The sequence below is a fragment of the Lissotriton helveticus genome, chromosome 1_1 (assembly GCF_964261635.1).
Source record: "Lissotriton helveticus chromosome 1_1, aLisHel1.1, whole genome shotgun sequence".
Lineage (NCBI taxonomy): Eukaryota > Metazoa > Chordata > Amphibia > Caudata > Salamandridae > Lissotriton > Lissotriton helveticus.
The window spans coordinates 337,990,115-338,010,515 of NC_136057.1; the positions used below are offsets into that span (position 1 = coordinate 337,990,115).

The 20,401-nt window shown below is 45.9% G+C and overlaps 1 protein-coding gene across 2 annotated transcripts in view; it reads right to left on the bottom strand.

The window, feature by feature from the left end:
* The window catches only part of SVOPL (SVOP like), a 509,809-nt gene that overhangs the window by 121,037 nt on the left and 368,371 nt on the right, over nt 1–20,401 (bottom strand). For both annotated transcript variants that reach the window (XM_078672922.1, XM_078672864.1), the window contains exon 11: nt 11,887–12,089. In XM_078672922.1, the coding sequence (XP_078529048.1) occupies nt 11,887–12,089 (203 nt within the window). The remainder of the gene's footprint in view (nt 1–11,886; nt 12,090–20,401) is intronic.

Consider the following 20,401-nt stretch of genomic DNA (forward strand, 5'->3'; position numbering starts at 1 on the left):
AGAGGGGTTGTGTTTAGAATAAATACATATATATTTGATATATACCTTGTACCTTGTGTGGTGTGCTTTCATTTGATCATTCAAGAGATTATAATTGGTAAAAACAACTTGCTTAACTCGTCTCCAAGTCTTAGCCTGAAGGCTTCTCTCCACAGCTACCACTAGGATAGCTTTCTATAAGGTTGACTTTATAACCTACCATCAATAAGGGTCACTTTGACTGGTGCAAGGTGCCCAGTAGAATAGTGGACATCATATACCAGGCCAACTTCTCACATATATCATATGAGAAACTACCAGCTAGGAGTGGAGTAGAGCGGCTTCAATGGTAAACATAATACCAAAGCACTATTTAGCGCATCTTGGGACTTGCTGCATGGGCCCTGTGATGTTCATCTGCTGCTCCTATTCACTCCTACCTTCACATTCCATGATTAGTATGGTAGTTGGCCAATGATTAACTCCTCTGTGGATTTCTGCCAGAGACCCTTTTGGCAGCCTTTCCCCAGTAAAGCTTTTAAACCTCTTCATAGTGCAAGTCATGGTCCCTGAAAAGGGAGAGCCTGGCCAAACAGAATTAATTACAGCCCTGACTCTCATTCAGAGATAAATTACATTTTACAAAATCACCCAGGCAATATATTTAGAAAACATCTATAGTCATCATTGAATTGGACTTTGGATAAATATTTAAATTGTGTATTCATCTTTTCAAGCCTACTTATGGAATTATACATTTTAAATCAAAGTAGGCCTTTTCAATGTAGAGAGGCTACTGCTTTGTGTGCAGTACAAGGACACTTTAATCTGGTTACTTCAAAGAAATGCCATTTTCACATTGATATGTCACACACTTACACATTAAACGCCCAGTCCCTGTGTTCTTCAATACACTATTTAGAGATGACTTAGATAATGTAAAAAACGGTGTTTCTACTTGTCAAAACTATTTCTTTCCCCATGTTTTGCCACATATTTTAGGTTACAGTGACATGGGGCTGCAAAGACTAGTAGGGAGAAATGCTTTTAAAGGCACTTGTGGCTGGAGTAAACGTACACTTCAGCCTGTATTTGCCCATTATTCCACAGGTGCATCTTCAGTATAATATGACTGTCAAAGTAAACTACACCAATTGGGGCTTAGCCAATCTTTCATCAGAATTTAAGAGTCAGAGCAAATGCACTGGATGACTGTTCATTCCCCTCCCAGGTCCCATTTGTGGTCCAACCCTACACCCTTGTATGGCTCATACATGCTTTACATTTATTTATCTATTTATTCAGTGTTTTCTATAGTGCGAACAGGACCCAAAATTTGGGTGTCAGAGCGCTTTACAGTTCAACCACATTCAAAATCAGCAGATATCCAATTCTTTAACGTCAAGTACAATTTATACGTATTCCAATAACATTGGTATATGCTTACCCATACACAAATCACACAAATGGAAGATTACTAGAAATAACTAGATTTACAGTAAAACATGCCATTTCATACCTAGATTTCAAAATAAAACCACTACTGAAGATCCTAGGTATCCAAACTGGTTATAGTATAGCTAGTCTAATCAAATATACATGTGGGTTGATCCAGGTACTGTCCATAGACAACATCCCTGTTGACAGGTGAAGGGACTAAATGTATCCAACCTAGCTGAATATAGACAGTAGAGCCAAATCAATTAAAGTAAACTGGTTCGTGCAATGATCAGTTTCTTTGTTCTGCAATTAGCAGGACTTTAATCCTGCTTACAGTAGCCCACTTGAATGTAGAAGATCGACGGATTGTCTGCAGTTTTCAGAAAAAGTCTTAGTATTCCCTGCTGTATGTTATGGGAGAAATGTACCCATCAGAAAGGACTTGCAGCCTGATTCATCATTCTCCCGTTTTGCGAGCCCCTAATAGCGATTCATAAGGAATCGCTATTAAGGACTTGCAAAACGGGATTCATGTAGGAATTGCTAAATAAATAGCGATTCCTACACATTCCTTATTTGCGAGTAGCAAATTGCTAATCGCCAAAAGGCCCATAGGAATGAATGGGGAGTATTCCTTATTTGCGATTAGCAATTAGCTAATCGCAAATAAGATAGCGATTTAAAGGGTGCCAGGGGTGTCCAAAGGACACCCTGTAGCACCCCTTAAATGCAAATTGAAACAGGTGTTGCGCACACACATGTCCAATGAAATGTGTGTGTGCAACATGCAACTTAGAAAAATGCTTTTAAAAGCATTTTTCTAAGTTTTCGCTATTTACCACGAGGTTTGACCTCGCGGTAAATAGCGGGTCGAAATTGCGAATTCGCAATTTTTAAATGGATGATGAATTGCATAAAGGAATCTCAAATGGAGATTCCTTAAATGTAATTCCTCGCAAAATAGCGAAATCGCTATTACCGATTTTTGCATTTGGGATGATGAATCCCAAATGCAAAAATAGCGCTCGCAAAGGGCCAGATTCTCAGAATCTGGCCCTTTGCGAGCCGATTTCGGCTTGATGAATCAGGCTGTTAGTCTCCTTTTTGAATCGTAGAGTGTAGGTGATTCTTCTAATATTCCGTGGGAGCGAATTCCAAATTCTTGGAGCAGCTCCCGTGAACTCTCTTTCATATGTTCTCTGCTTACGGAAAAATGCTGGTTTCAGTAAAAAATCTTTGAATCCCTTAGAGGATCTACTGTCTTCAGACAGCGTAATTTTCTGGGCCAGGTAACGTGGAGTTTTGTGGTGTAGTGCCTTGTGTGCAATACATGCAATCTTTAGCTGTATCCTTGCCTCGTTTGGTAGCCAATTGAGGGCTTTCAAATGTGGAGCCCGTTATAAGTCTAGCTGCCGCATTGAGACAAGCTTTTAGCGGAGCTGTTGAAATCTTAGGAAGCCCCGATAGAGATGCGCATCCATACTCAATTCTTGATATGACCAGCACCAGGACTGTCGTTTTAAGATCACCTGAATCGATGACCGGCTTCAATTTTCTGAGGTACCTCAGATGGAAATGGGTGTTTTTTGCCATGGTGTTGATGTGGGTTCCATCGTGATTCCAAGAGACTTAGATGGATCCACTAGAATCCGGGTACCGCTTAGTGCAGTGATCATCTTGATCCATTACTTAATCCTGGAGGAACTTTTAGGAGGGGAGATCAGAAGGAATTCTGTTTACTGTGAGTTAAGCTTAAGATGATTGCCAGCTAGCCATTGAAAGGTGCTTTGTAGTGCTTGGTTCATTATGTTGATATCTTCTGGTGATTAAATCTTCATATACAGCATCGTTTGCATACATGTGGAAGGAGATGTTAGCCTGTTGTAGCACTTCTGTTATTGGTTCGATGTACAGATTGAATAGTGAAGGGTATTGAGCTGATCCTTGTGGAACCCCAATTTGAATCGGGGATGGTGGGGATAGCTTGTTGTTCACTAGTAGTTTCTGCGATCTGTTCTCTAGGAAGGAACAGAACAATTCCAGGACTGTTCCCAATAAGCCCATCCTATTCTCCAGGTAGTCTAATAATTTGGCATGGTTTACGGTGTCAAATGCAGACGATAGGTCAAGAAGGACAAGGAGACAGGTTTCGTTGCTGTCTAGAGCAAAAAGAGCGTCATCTACTATGTGCAGAATGTTGAAAAATCTTCACAGCTCAATTCCGTTTAGAAGTTAATAAGGTGGATTTGGCCAATTTGTTTGATTGATCTTTTAGCAGATCAAAGAGTTTTCTCGGTCTGTTTTTTTTATTTAAGTACGCCTTTATTGTAGGCTTTTCTGGTCTTTCTTAATAGTTTTAGGTGGGGGAAAGATGTATTTGTCTCCTTTTCCGTTCTGTTAGTCTGAGTTTCCGTCTTTCTTCATTAAGTGAACCGTTGAACCATGGGTTTTTATCTTTGACCTGTATACTTTTAAGTTTTTGAGAGGCTATATTATCAATTATTTTAGACATTGTACGATTGTAATGATCCGTGAGCTCGCTGACGTCCCTCAATTCAGAAGGGGGTTGAAGTTCAATCTCGCCACGTGCTGTTAGACTCTCCGAGTTCAGACCTTTAGTGTCTCTAACCCAATGCTTGGCTTTGACTCATTGTGAGACTGTTTTCTTTTTTGTGGATGGTATTTGGAAAGTGATGATGTGCTGATCAGACCAGTCACAAGGAACAATTGAAATTGATTGGACGACGTTTTCTTTGGAGAAGATCCAATCTAATGTAGCACCTGTAGAATGGGTTGGCAGAGCACAAGCTTGCACTAGTGAGTTGTTGGCTAGGAATTATTTAAGAATATTGACCGGATTATCCATGATGTTGTCCCAATGAAGATTGAAGTACCCCGGGAAAATATAATTGGAGTGAGGTTCTGAATTTGCTGTAATAATTTCCATTAGCTGGTTTATGAAAATTAATTGTTTGCCTGGGGGTGGTAGAAAGTGTATAATTTGTTCAGTTTATTATCTGTAAATCGTAACGAGAGCCCAAGGTATTCACATGAATCAATAGAGTCTGTGAGAACTTTAGAGATGGTAATGTCTGTTCTGTGGATACAGGCCACACCTCCACCAGTTTTGTTTAGCCTGTCTAGTCTTATAATTTTGTAGTTCGATCGCAAAAGTAGGTCTAGGCATGGGGAGGATGATTCAGATAGCCACGATTCCGTAAGAATAGACACGTCAATGTCCTGGTTCAGGATTCGGTCTGCAATGTCCGCGGCATGTTTAGTTTCTGAGCGGCAATTGATAAGTTGGCACAAGATTGAGCCCTTCATTGTCAGTGAAATTGCTCTCCCACCCTCGCAGCTCCACCATTAAGTGAGGTGCCCTTGCCCCTGCACTCTTGAGTGTTGGTGATCGAGGCCCTCCTCCACCCGCAGGTTTCCCTGCGCCTCATCCCTGGTGGTCCAGTGGACCTCTGTCTCCTTTCTTTCTTCCTGCTCCTTCACTCGTTTTTCTCCCCTTTCTATCTTTCACCTTTCTGCACCTCTGTTCTTTTGCGCCTTATTTCTGCCCATTTCCCTTTCTCTCCCTCTGCTCCTTCACTCGTTTTCACTCGTTTTTTTCCCCTTTCTATCTTTCACCTTTCTGCACCTCTGCTCTTTTGTGCCTTATTTTTGCCCATTTTCCCTTTCTCTCCCTCTGCTCCTTCTCTCGTTTTCACTCGTTTTTTTACCCTTTCTATCTTTCACCTTTCTGCTCTTTTCTGCATCTCTGCTCTTTTGTGCCTTATTTCTGCCTATTCTCCCTTTTTTCTTTATCCCTTCTTTCCTCCCTTTACCTTTCCCCGCCGCAGCTGCCCCCGCGGCCCCCCCCCCCCCAGCACGACCGGCCCAATCCAGCTCCCCTCCCCACTCCCGCCTCCCAGCTGTCCAGCCCTCCCCGACCCCTACTTAATGGCGGCCACTGCGGGGACAGGCGAGCAAGACCACTGACTCATTGTCAGTGAAATTGCTCTCCCACCCTCGCAGCTCCACCATTAAGTGAGGTGCCCTTGCCCCTGCACTCTTGAGTGTTGGTGATCGAGGCCCTCCTCCACCCGCAGGTTTCCCTGCGCCTCATCCCTGGTGGTCCAGTGGACATCTGTCTCCTTTCTTTCTTTCTGCTCCTTCACTCGTTTTTCTCCCCTTTCTATCTTTCACCTTTCTGCACCTCTGTTCTTTTGCGCCTTATTTCTGCCCATTTCCCTTTCTCTCCCTCTGCTCCTTCACTCGTTTTCACTCGTTTTTTTCCCCTTTCTATCTTTCACCTTTCTGCACCTCTGCTCTTTTGTGCCTTATTTTTGCCCATTTTCCCTTTCTCTCCCTCTGCTCCTTCTCTCGTTTTCACTCGTTTTTTTACCCTTTCTATCTTTCACCTTTCTGCTCTTTTCTGCATCTCTGCTCTTTTGTGCCTTATTTCTGCCTATTCTCCCTTTTTTCTTTATCCCTTCTTTCCTCCCTTTACCTTTCCCCGCCGCAGCTGCCCCCGCGGCCCCTCCCCCCCCAGCACGACCGGCCCAATCCAGCTCTCCTCCCCACTCCCGCCTCCCAGCTGTCCAGCCCTCCCCGACCCCTACTTAATGGCGGCCACTGCGGGGACAGGCGAGCAAGACCACTGACTCATTGTCAGTGAAATTGCTCTCCCACCCTCGCAGCTCCACCATTAAGTGAGGTGCCCTTGCCCCTGCACTCTTGAGTGTTGGTGATCGAGGCCCTCCTCCACCCGCAGGTTTCCCGCGCCTCATCCCTGGTGGTCCAGTGGACATCTGTCTCCTTTCTTTCTTTCTGCTCCTTCACTCGTTTTTCTCCCCTTTCTATCTTTCACCTTTCTGCACCTCTGTTCTTTTGCGCCTTATTTCTGCCCATTTCCCTTTCTCTCCCTCTGCTCCTTCACTCGTTTTCACTCGTTTTTTTCCCCTTTCTATCTTTCACCTTTCTGCACCTCTGCTCTTTTGTGCCTTATTTTTGCCCATTTTCCCTTTCTCTCCCTCTGCTCCTTCTCTCGTTTTCACTCGTTTTTTTTTACCCTTTCTATCTTTCACCTTTCTGCTCTTTTCTGCATCTCTGCTCTTTTGTGCCTTATTTCTGCCTATTCTCCCTTTTTTCTTTATCCCTTCTTTCCTCCCTTTACCTTTCCCCGCCGCTGCTGCCCCCGCGGCCCCTCCCCCCCCAGCACGACCGGCCCAATCCAGCTCCCCTCCCCACTCCCGCCTCCCAGCTGTCCAGCCCTCCCCGACCCCTACTTAATGGCGGCCACTACGCGGCCGCGGGCTGCGGGCGCGCCGCTGGTGCACCGAAGGCGCATCAAAGGCAAGCACGTCTGCGACCCGTCCGTGACCAGCACCAGGAACCCTGGACCTCCGCCCCGCCAACGCTACGACCCAGCAGCACTCCACGCACTCAACCCAGGCTGCAACAACAACTGCAAGCTAGCATCACCAGCCGACACCCATGGACCCTTCAGCTGTCACCGCTGCCGGCACACCTGCAGCACCGCCAAGAACACGGATCCAGCACAACCCGCCCACAAGAACACAACCGAACTAAAGACCCTGCAATGCATCCTCCTCAACGTCCGATCCCTCCACAAACACGCCACAGAAATCTGGGACCTCCTCGACAGCACAACCCCAGACGTAGCATTCTTCACCGAAACCTGGACCAACACCACCTCGGGACCGGACATCGCCATCGCCATCCCCCAAGGATACAAGATCTCCAGGAAGGACCGCCCCATCCACCCAGGAGGAGGAATCGCCATCGTCCACAAATCCAGCCTCCGCCTGAGCACACTCCCTGACGAGTCCACAGAACTGATGGAACACCTTCACTTCAAGATACTGGCCAGCCCCACCGCCGCCCTCCGAGGAACCCTCATCTACCGACCCCCTGGACCCCGCGGACCCTTCGCCAACTCCATCACGGACATTATCTCGCCTCAGGCCATCGCATCCACCAACTACACCCTGCTGGGAGACCTCAACTTCCACCTCGACAATCAACTGGACCCCAACACCACATCCCTCTTGGACAACCTCCACAACATTGGACTCCGCCAGATCGTGACCGAGCCCACGCACTCAGCAGGACACACCCTCGACCCCCTCTTCACTACAGGAAACTCCATCACCTTCAGCCACACCACCGAACTCCCATGGACCGACCATCGTTGCGTCCACTTCACCTTCAGAACACCCACCATCCACAGACACCAGCACCTGCTTCCACAAAGAAACTGGACCAAAATCACCGATGACCAGCTCACCTCCTCACTCAACAACTCCACCCCAACCATCGCGGAAAATGACGACCCCAACACCGCAGCCCGAACCCTGCATAGATGGATCTCGGACAGCACCAACACCATAGCCCCCCTCAAGAAAAACAACAATACCCGTGCCAAGAAAGCCAGATGGTTTACCACCGAACTTCGAGAGTCCAGGCGCACATGCCGCCGCCTCGAAAAGGCCTGGAGAAACACCAAATCCACAGAAGCCCACAACAACTTCAGAGCCGCCACCAACGCCCACCATCAACTCATCAGAGAAACGAGAAAAAAAGCGATTGAAGACAGAATCTCCACCCACGCACACAACAGCAAGGAACTCTTCAGCATCATCAAGGAGTTCGCCCAACCCACCAGCGAGTCTACCGACATCCCTCCCTCACAAGACCTCTGCGACAAACTCAGCATCTTTTTCCACCACAAAATCAAGAGCATCTACGACAACTTCGACGAAGACAACCAACACACTGAACCCTCACCAACCACCCCCGACACCCGGAAACCAGCGATTGATGACTGGACAGCCCTCTCCACCGAAGACACACTGAAGATAATGAAGTCAATCCACTCAGGGGCCCCCACGGACCCCTGCCCCCACCACATCTTCAACAGAGCCGCCAACACCATCGCACCCATCCTCCGCCAAACCATCAACCGCTCCCTGGCGACCGCCTCATTCCCCGACGACTGGAAACACGCCGAGGTCAACCCCCTCCTAAAGAAACCCTCAGCGGACCCCACCGACCTCAAAAACTACAGACCCATCTCCCTGCTCCCGTTCCCAGCGAAAGTCATCGAGAAAGCCATCAACAGCCAACTCGCCACATTCATTGAAGAACACAACATCCTCGACTCCTCCCAATCCGGCTTCAGAAAAAACCACAGTACGGAAACCGCCCTCCTCGCCGCAACAGACGACATCCGCACCTCACTGGACAAAGGAGAAACAGTAGCCCTCATCCTCCTCGACCTATCAGCGGCGTTCGACACAGTCTCCCACCGCACCCTAATACGCAGACTCTACGATGCAGGAATCCAGGACAAGGTCCTCGACTGGATCTGCTCCTTCCTCTCCAGCAGGACGCAGCGGGTCAGACTCCCCCCTTTCCTCTCGGACCCCACACCTATCACCTGCGGAGTCCCCCAGGGCTCCTCCCTCAGCCCGACGCTCTTCAACGTCTACATGGCTCCACTTGCCCCCATCGTCAGAACCTACGGACTCAACATCGTGTCATATGCAGACGACACCCAGCTCATCCTCTCCCTATCCAACGAGCCCAACACCACCAGACGCAACTTTCGAGAAGGCATGGAAGCCGTCGCCGAATGGATGAAAAACAGCTGCCTACAACTAAACACCAACAAAACAGAAGTACTCATCATGGGCCCAAACCCCGACGCCTGGAGTGACACCTGGTGGCCCACCGCCCTCGGAAACCCGCCAACACCCACAGACCACGCACGCAACCTGGGAATCATCCTGGACTCCGAGCTCAAAATGGACCGCCAGATCAACTCTGTCTCATCTTCCTGCTTCCACACCCTCCGCCTCCTTCGTAAGACCTTCAAATGGATCCCCCTCGAACACCGAAAGACAGTCACTCACGCCCTGGTCACCAGTAGACTCGACTACGGCAACGCACTCTACGCCGAAATAAACAAAAACCTCATCTGCAAGGTACAGAACATCCAGAACGCCGCCGCAAGACTGGTCCTCAATCTGCCAAAACACTGCCACATCTCCCAGCACCTGCGCACACTCCACTGGCTCCCCGTCGAGGCGAGAATCACCTTTAAGATGCTCACCCACGCACACAAGGCCCTCCACGGCACCGGACCAGCATACCTGAACAGCCGACTCAAATTCCACGCACCCCAAAGGACCCTACGATCAGCCCAGCTTTCCTACGCTGTGGTCCCCCGCACCAGAAAGACCAGATCGGGAGGCCGCTCCTTCTCCTTCCTCGCGGCCAAAGCATGGAACGCCCTTCCGCTCCACCTCAGACAGACAACATCGCTCCCCATCTTCACAAGAAACCTCAAAACCTGGCTCTTCGACAGACCCCCTCCTTGATGGAATGGAACCTGCACCCCTCCAACCCCCCCCCCACCCCTAGCGCCTTGAGACCCTTACGGGTGAGTAGTCGCGCTTTAACAAACTCCTGATTGATTGATTGATTATCGGTCTTGTGATTTATCCTCCTGGGGTATTAATTGATAGGTGCTACATCCGAGAGATCAGCTATTTGTAAGGTTGTGGAGATATTATCCCCAGACCTGTGAAGATTGGACGGCTTGCTAGAATTTAACTGGTTTGCTTCTAGGGACTCATTGATAAATGCTTTGTGTATGTCCAATATTGGATTGTTGGCTATAAGGCGTGTCTGTACTGTGTCTTTTACTGGGGGATCTAGTGTGCTGACTCTCCTGATATGTCCTGCTATCACTGTTAGCTGTTACACTCAGTGGAGTATGGGTGATGATGTGAGCGGTGCTGCCTTGCTGGTGAGCTGAGAGAGGGATGTTATGAACATGATCTTTTAACGTGGCAAAGTAGTCATCAAACAGCTCGAGATCCTTGTTGGCTGCTTGGATGAGTACTGTACCATTTTTGTTAAAAGTTATAGTCAGTGTGGCCCTTACATTTTTCAAAGGTCTTATAAGCAACTTAGTTCTGTAAGGGATGCTTCTTTCCTCTTTGATGTTCAGCAATTTGGACATCGTGGTGCGCCATTTAGCCAGTGATCTAGTGAAGAAATGTTAATTGTTAATAATCACTCCGTTTTTTAGGTGAAGGAGGGATCTGAGATAAGTGTTTCAGGGTTTTTTCTGAGCAGGTTGTATTTAAATACAAAACATGCATTTACTTCCTCCATAAACATATAACAACCTTCCCTCCTGCCAGGGGCACAACCCTTACTCCATCTGCATCCCCTAGCTGCTTCAGATACCTGCCATGCCACACCCATCTACCCACAGATGTGCAGCAGAAAGGTGCAGTATTATCCTCCATATAAAGAAAAATGAAAGGGCTACAATAAAAGAAAGGGCTTTGAGGAACAGGAAAGTAGTAAAGGGGAGAGTGGGAAATAGCTGAAAGAGGAGAAGAAAGAGGAATGGGTGGACTGGATGGGAAAAGCATAGGATTGGGGCGGTGTAAACCACTGGCAGTGCTGCTGGACGTAGAACGAGAACACCCAGTTTCTGCATTTTACAAAAATCGTGTGATCATGAACAAATCATATAATATAGGACTGGGAATGTATGGAGTGAAAGGGTGCAGTGGGAAGGAACGGGAAAGAAATGGAGGTGGTGACGAAAATAGTGGTCGATCGTTCAAGAGTACATTTACAGGTCTCAATTCCCACCTGTGTTTTGATGTTTGATGTTTGTGTTCTTTAGCCTCTTTACAATCCATTCTTCTTAGTGTACAGTAAAGGCAACTAAACCCTCTCCAGAATTTGATGAAGGTGGAAAGTGTACAGTGCCCTCATCTCTCATTTGTAACTTTCAGGTAAGTGTGGAAACATAGAGTTAGCACAGAGACACTGCCATTTAAATCTGATAGGTTTTTGCTTTTTGTCTTCCGTCAGGTAAAGTGGAATTTTCTCATGCCAGTTCTGAACTCTATTGGACCCTGTCAATATTCCCCCAATGAGTAACATTTACATTGTTCAAGGCTCATAAACTCCATCAGAATCTACACACGACCGGCTGGGATGAAACTGATAGTCTGAACAGCTGGAGGGAAGTAGGTATTGGATGTGCAAAGCAAACTAAAAGGATCAACTATGAATTATCATAAATGAAACAAAGTTCCTCAATCAGATGACATTTCTAAATGTTATGGTGTTTAGGTCCCATATAGTTATCTGTGCCCTAATAATTTTTGTCATCCTTGGTCATTCTATAATTTCTGTTTAGAGCAAGAACTCTGTATCTAGATTGAATGATCTGGCACATTAATGGCACAACTTTCACTAGATGTTAAGTGGTGTTGGATACTGTAAAATGATAGCCATTCCTATATCATGAAAATGTGCCTTGACCCTTATTCCAAGATCTCAGAAGTGTTAATTATTTTCTACTGTAGGACTCTAATGTGCCTGAAATAGTTTCCATATGTGCATAAGCCGCTCTCAACTCACGTGCGATCTCGCCCAGCGTGCTGATGATCATGGTCTGGTAGTCCGCGGGGCTCAGCATGTGGCATCGGCATGGTCCCGAGGTCTCCTCTATGGTCAATTTACCTTCATCTGCGATTGCCTGGTCAGAGCCACACACCAGGTTCCTCTCCAGCAGCTCAGAACTGGCCAGGATCACACCATAGTAGGCAAAGGATATGCCAAGCCTACAAGACAATAAATAACAGAATGGAATATTACTAACTAAAGATGAAAGCATACGGAGGCATTTCTCCAATTCCAGGTCTCAGTTGCAGCTCTGGATCTTGACTACGAATAGAATCCATGGTGAAAAACCTCATTGTATCGGCGTGTTGTAAATCATCAGGTTTTTGAATGTAAATGATTTACCTAAAGTTCCTAACACGTGAGGCCAATTTAGCTTCATTATATGTAAATTATCATGCTTTGTGGAATTTTATACAGAAATAAACAGGAACCGGGCTGAAGGCTGATTTAGTCGGGATTGTGTGCATTGTTGAAATAACTGTTACAATGAATAACAATGAATAATATGTAAACAAACAGTTCATGGATTTTTAAATCCCTGGTATGTTCAAAGTATGCCACAACAATGGAAAATTCAAAAAATGATTTAAAGTATGAATCATATTGGAGATTTACCCATTGGTCGACTTAGCTGGCTCTGATAAACTTTATATTACACCATACTGACTATTTGTGTCAAAACTGAAAGGATGAACTTGCATTACAGTTATCTGCTTAGCTAGATCTTTGAAATGGATTGCATGTTATTTAATTCTTATGTCTGTCAACTCTATGCATTCGTGTCCTGGTATCGCCCTTCCTGCCCCCATTTTTCCCTTGTCCTCCATTCCTTCCAAATTCCCGCCCTTTCCCTTTGGAATATTGTGGATTGTAGATCCTGTGTGAGGCAGCTGAACGGAGAGAGAGCCTTGACTGGAACTCATTATCTGGTTCTTGATGTTATTGCCTCATACCGAATAAACCTTATTTCTTCTACTTGTGTGCCGTCTATTCATTTCAATTGCCCAAACACGTTTTAATATTTTTTTAAACATAAGTATGATATATACGTAATCTATTGTAATACAAGTCATCATAAACACATGATTATATGGAATTGACTGACTATTTTCTCTCCTGTTAGAAGGGCTTCCATTGCAGATATCTGTGCAGCAGATACCTGGGCCTCCCCTGATACCTTCATCTCTAACTATAGATTGCCCCTGGGGGAGGTACTTCTTCTTATTTCACTTCACACCTAACAGAGAAGTGACTTGGCAGCTCTTACTGTTCTATTTCACAGCTAACAGTGGAGTGATGTGGCACCTCTTTGTATTGCATTTCACAGATAAGAGCGGAGCGATGCGGCACCACTTACGGTCCAGCACACAAATAACAGCAGAGGGATGTGGCACCTCTTCCTATTCCAAATGACAGCTAACAGCGAAGGGATGTGGCAGGTCTTCCTGTTCCAAATGACAGCTAACAGCGGAGGGATGTGGCACCTCTTCCTGTTCCAAATGACAGCTAACAGCGGAGGGATGTGGCACCACTTCCTGTTCCAAATGACAGCTAATAGCGGAGGGATGTGGCACCTCTTCCTATTCCAAATGACAGCTAACAGCGGTGGGATGTGGCACCTATTCCAAATGACAGCTAACAGCGGAGTGATGTGGCACCTCTTCCTATTCCATATGACAGCTAACAGTGGAGTGATGTGGCACCTCTTCCTATTCCAAATGACAGCTAACAGCGGAGGGATGTGGCACCTCTTCCTATTCTAAATGACAGCTACCAGCGGAGTGATGTGGCACCTCTTCCTATTCCAAATGACAGCTAACAGTGTAGTGATGTGGCACCTCTTCCTATTCCAAATGACAGCTAACAGCGGAGGGATGTGGCACCTCTTCCTATTCCAAATGACAGCAAAAAGTGGAGCGATATGGCATCTCTTCCTATTCCAAATGACAGCTAACAGTGGAGTGATGTGGCACCTCTTCCTGTTCCAAATGACAGCTAGCAGTGGAGTGATGTGGCACCTCTTCCTATTCCAAATGACAGCTAACAGCGGAGTGATGTGGCACCTCTTCCTATTCCAAATGACAGCTAGCAGTGGAGTGATGTGGCACCTCTTCCTATTCCAAATGACAGCTAACAGCGGAGGGATGTGGCACCTCTTCCTATTCCAAATGACAGATAACAGCGGAGTGATGTGGGACCTCTTCCTATTCCAAATGACAGCTAACAGCGGAGTGATGTGGCACCTCTTCCTATTCCAAATGACAGCTAGCAGTGGAGTGATGTGGCACCTCTTCCTATTCCAAATGACAGCTAACAGCGGAGGGATGTGGCACCTCTTCCTATTCCAAATGACAGCTAACAGCGGAGGGATGTGGCACCTCTTCCTATTCCAAATGACAGCTAACAGCGGAGTGATGTGGCACCTCTTCCTATTCCAAATGACAGCTAGCAGTGGAGTGATGTGGCACCTCTTCCTATTCCAAATGACAGCTAACAGTGGAGTGATGTGGCACCTCTTCCTATTCCAAATGACAGCTAACAGTGGAGTGATGTGGCACCTCTTCCTGTTCCAAATGACAGCTAACAGTAGGCAGATGTGGTACCTCTTCCTGTTCCAAATGACAGCTAACAGCGGAGTGATGTGGCACCTCTTCCTATTCCAAATGACAGCTAGCAGTGGAGTGATGTGGCACCTCTTCCTATTCCAAATGACAGCTAACAGTGGAGTGATGGGGCACCTCTTCCTATTCCAAATGACAGCTAACAGTGGAGTGATGTGGCACCTCTTCCTGTTCCAAATGACAGCTAACAGCGGAGGGATGTGGCACCTCTTCCTGTTCCAAATGACAGCTAACAGCGGAGGGATGTGGCACCTCTTCCTGTTCCAAATGACAGCTAGCAGCGGAGGGATGTGGCACCACTTCCTGTTCCAAATGACAGCTAATAGCGGAGGGATGTGGCACCTCTTCCTATTCCAAATGACAGCTAACAGCGGTGGGATGTGGCACCTATTCCAAATGACAGCTAACAGCGGAGTGATGTGGCACCTCTTCCTATTCCATAAGACAGCTAACAGTGGAGTGATGTGGCACCTCTTCCTATTCCAAATGACAGCTAACAGCGGAGGGATGTGGCACCTCTTCCTATTCTAAATGACAGCTACCAGCGGAGTGATGTGGCACCTCTTCCTATTCCAAATGACAGCTAACAGTGGAGTGATGTGGCACCTCTTCCTATTCCAAATGACAGCTAACAGCGGAGGGATGTGGCACCTCTTCCTATTCCAAATGACAGCTAACAGCGGAGGGATGTGGCACCTCTTCCTATTCCAAATGACAGCAAAAAGTGGAGTGATGTGGCATCTCTTCCTATTCCAAATGACAGCTAACAGTGGAGTGATGTGGCACCTCTTCCTATTCCAAATGACAGCTAACAGCGAAGGGATGTGGCACCTCTTCCTGTTCCAAATGACAGCTAACAGTAGGCGGATGTGGTGCCTCTTCCTGTTCCAAATGACAGCTAACAGCGGAGTGATGTGGCACCTCTTCCTATTCCAAATGACAGCTAGCAGTGGAGTGATGTGGCACCTCTTCCTATTCCAAATGACAGCTAACAGTGGAGTGATGTGGCACCTCTTCCTATTCCAAATGACAGCTAACAGTGGAGTGATGTGGCACCTCTTCCTGTTCCAAATGACAGCTAACAGTAGGCAGATGTGGTACATATTCCTGTTCCAAATGACAGCTAACAGCGGAGTGATGTGGCACCTCTTCCTATTCCAAATGACAGCTAGCAGTGGAGTGATGTGGCACCTCTTCCTATTCCAAATGACAGCTAACAGTGGAGTGATGTGGCACCTCTTCCTATTCCAAATGACAGCTAACAGTGGAGTGATGTGGCAACTCTTCCTGTTCCAAATGACAGCTAACAGTGGAGTGATGTGGCACCTCTTCCTATTCCAAATGACAGCTACCAGTGGAGTGATGTGGCACCTCTTCCTATTTCAAATGACAGCTAACAGTGGAGTGATGTGGCACCTCTTCCTGTTCCAAATGACAGCTAACACTGGGCAGATGTGGCTCCTCTTCCTGTTCCAAATGACAGCTAACAGTGGAGTGATGTGGCGTGGCACCTCTTCTTGTTCCAAATGACAGCTAACAGTGGGGTGATGTGGCACGTCTTCCTGTTCCAAATGACAGCAAACAGTGGAGTAATGTGGCACATCCTACTATTCCAAATGACATCTAACAGTGGGGTGATGTGACACCTCTTCCTATTCCAAATGACAGCTAACTGCGGAGGGATGTGGCACCTCTTCCTTTTTTTTAATAAAGTTTTTTTATTTTATGCAAGGAAAAAACAGCAAATACAAATTAAATATTTCAGAATAGTGCAATTTTTTTATGTATTAAATACATTCATCAAAAACAATCAATAGTAAAAAGAATAAAGATACATCTTACACACATTGCAGTTTCCTATATCCATTCCGTAATAGGTGCCCATATCTTTGCTCCCATAGCCCTCCTTTTTATCCCTTTAGTTTTATAAATGGCTGTTTCAAAATTATATATTGACAATAGTCTTTCGCGCCAACTGAAAAAAGAAGGGGGCTCGGGATTGATCCAATCCCTTGTGATACAAGCTCGTACCACGGCCATACAAATAAAAAGAAAACATGTCGTAGCTTTTGGTCTTGGTTGATCCACCGTTCCCGAGCTACAGCCAATCACTACCATCTCAGCGGTTAAAGTAATCGTACGTCCTAAAATTACGGCCAAAAAATGTTCAATATGCAAAAAGAATTCAGAAAGTGGCACCTCTTCCTATTCCAAATGACAGCTAACCGCGGAGGGATGTGGCACCTCTTCCTATTCCAAATGACAGCTAACAGCGGAGGGATGTGGCACTGCTTCCTATTTCAATTGACAGCTAGCAGCAGAGGGATGTGGCACCTCCTCCTATTCCAAATGGCAGCTAACAGTGAAGGAATGTGACACCTCTTGCTATTCTAATTCACAATACTCCACTGTTGGCTGTCAGCTGTAGTACAAGAATATAGCGCATTAGTCCATTGTTGGCTATCAGCTAGCAGTGGAATGGTAAACATCTCTTCCTATTTCACGTCACAGCCAACAGTGGAAAGATGCTGCAGCTCTTCCTACTCCAATATAATTTCAAAAAGGGGGTGGTGATGGACAGAGTATCTGAGTTAATCAGAACACTCCTACCCAGTCAAGAGATCAGGGCTTGATCCATCACCGTTTTTTAGCTCACTGCACCATCCCAGTTCAGAACCTGGCTATATGCAAATTAGTCTGTCCCTGGCCCAGTGCATCATGGGAACAGGGCAGACCAAACTACCAAGCCAATTCTTCACTGGAAAGGAAACAAGCTTCCGGGGACCGGTTTCTGGCATTACAGCCGTCTTCGGCCCGGCTTGCTTGAATCCTGATGGTGCAGTGAGCAAGGGACTCATGTCTGAGCATACCCTTCCACACTTGTGGTGGCCAAAATAATTTCAAAAAGGGGGTGGTGATGGACAGAGTATCTGAGTTAATCAGAACACTCCTACCCAGTCAAGAGATCAGGGCTTGATCCATCACCGTTTTTTAGCTCACTGCACCATCCCAGTTCAGAACCTGGCTATATGCAAATTAGTCTGTCCTTGGCCCAGTGCATCATGGGAACAGGGCAGACCAAACTACCAAGCCAATTCTTCACTGGAAAGGAAACAAGCTTCCGGGGACCGGTTTCTGGCATTACGGCCGTCTTCGGCCCGGCTTGCTTGAATCCTGATGGTGCAGTGAGCAAGGGACTCATGTCTGAGCATACCCTTCCACACTTCCTACTCCAGCTGATAATTAACAGTGGACTGATGTGGTTATCCCCTACGGCAGCTGACAGCCAGCAGTGGAGTAATGTGATGTCGCCTCCTACACCAGCTGACAGCTAACAACAGAAATCTGAAGCATTTCTTTCTATTCCAACACTCACCTTCCCTTTTGTCAGTCGTTCCAGGGATTCTAATTGTAGATCTTTCCTTGCTGTCGTGAAACAGCACACCTCTACCATTCTTCGTCCTGCTTGACCTCTCAACACAATTATTGACCCTTTCCTTGCAGGTTGTCTCTCTTATGGGGCACCTATAGCTACATTGAGGATGTCTATACCAAAACCTGAGGGAGACACCTCCGCTCCACGCCCCTTTCTCTAACTCACACCCCCTCATATGACATTGCAGATACGGTCACTCCTACTCCTACCTAGCAGCAAAGACATGGAACGAGCGACCCTTTCATCTACGGACCTCCTCATCTCTTCCAGAGTTCCGAAAGTCCCTGAAGACCTGCCTATCAGGTAACCAACTGGATCTTTCCAGCACCTAGATACCCTCACGGATGACAAATAGCGCTCTACGAATCTGATTGATTGATTGAGATGTTAGCTTGCTTTATAGTTTCGGAAATGTATGGAAGAATTGAACTGTTTTTTTTTTAATGGAGCATTTTAAAATCTCCGAGTATATTTGTCATTTATCACTTGTGTATTTAAAGTGCTCTGTACACAGCTCACTAATACCACATGTCTGCTTCACAACACGCAAGGCAGAGAGATCGAGAGGATGAAAAAAGTCTGGTTGCTAGGGTCAGACTGATAAGTACCCGAAGCAATGAAGAACACTCAGTGCTTCTCTGAATATAATGTAGTATGTTTCGAGTAGATTCGCAAAAGGACTCAGTTCCCCCTACTGAGGTACTGCTCCTCACCAGCATGATGGAGACAGAGCGCAACAAATGATGGTGCTAGCAATATGCGGGACAATTTTAAGGTTCTGACACTTGGAACTACAACACTACAATGCAGATTCTGAAAGGTGGAGATCCTTTATTGGGACGGCATAACAAGCCAGGCCAGAAGAGGAAAGTGAGTTCTGACAGGGGTTCTGATGCGAACATCAGGACGCAAAAGGATGTAATTGGAGTAATATCAGTCAATATGCATTACTCTTGATACAAAATTACACAATTACTCAAGTTTAAGTAAATGAGAGTATTTTGGGGCAAAATTCCTGCAGCAGGAGCACAGGAAAAATGAACTGAGGGAGAGCGTACGGCTGCTGGCTATTTGTGTTCGTGTCCTGTAGCATTTATGGCTTTTTTCTCATCGCAAAATGCATCCTCTGGCCCATTTTGAATATTAGGGTACTTTTTGCACTAAGAAAATAGTGTTAAATGCTGGATTACTCTTCTCACACAATAATGTATAATTCTGAGTAATTTTGTGGTAATTATGAGTAAGTACGCTAGACAGAATTAGGCCAGTTACGCCCACCTCTGATGATAATATAGTAATGTCCACAAGATCACTTAATGTGGCGTATGAAAACTGTTTTCTTCCTGTGTAACCTGCACATGCATTTCTGTGCTTCCTTTGTGGGGGTACTTGGTTATTCTATGTTGTGCAGATGGCAAGCCTTGGACACTCACTTAGTGTAACCTGGCAGCCATTTTGCGTTTAAAGGGGCCATCCAGTGTGGTTTTCTTTGCCCAGTCTTTCATTCCTAAAAATGACCAAAAATAGCCATTCTAGCATGTTTCTTATTCTTATTTTGATGATGATCACTGGGGTTTTTCGAAGCAATGTGACATAATTCACCAACTGGCCCCTTTAATGGAGGATTTTGTGTCATACAGACTTCCTCTTGGGAACAGCTGCTTTGTAGAATGATTACAGTTTGGTCTGGCATCAATCAGAATCACTCACCGGTTGGCTTCAATGTGAGTACCTTTTTCTGAGGTAATGTTTCAACACGTCTCTTTCGGAATTGTTTATAGAATATATAATTGATGTTTCCATATAGGAATGTTTTCAAGCGGGACACTTAGTTTTCCCCTCATTGGGATTTTAGCAAGAAAAGATAAATAAGTATGTCGCTGGATTATCGAATAAGGGGCCCGATTCACAGAATGAACTTAAGACTCAATCCTAAACTTACTACTATTTTGATATTAACAGAATGAACTTACTACTTTTGGTATTCACAGTTAGGATTTTGTCTTAAGTCTGTCTTAAGTCTGTCTTAAGACAAAATCCTAACTTCTGTGAATACCAACAGTAGTAAATTCATTCTGTGAATGCCAAAAGTAGTAAGTGCATTCTGTGAATACCAAAATAGTAGTAAGTTTAGGATTGAGTCTTAAGTTCATTCTGTGAATCGGGCCCAATGAGTTTACGGGACCTAAGTGCCAGATGTACAAAGTGTTTTTACATTCACAAATGGTCCACTTTGCTAAATCAGGTCTTTACGAACACAAATAGCCATTTTTGTATGTACAAAAGGCAATTGCTTTGCAATTTTAGCAAACCAATTAATACTAAATCAATATTTTTGCGACTCCAAATAGCTAGTCACATTTTGCAATTATTTTATTACAGATGAGGTATTTCAATGTGCAAAGCATTCACG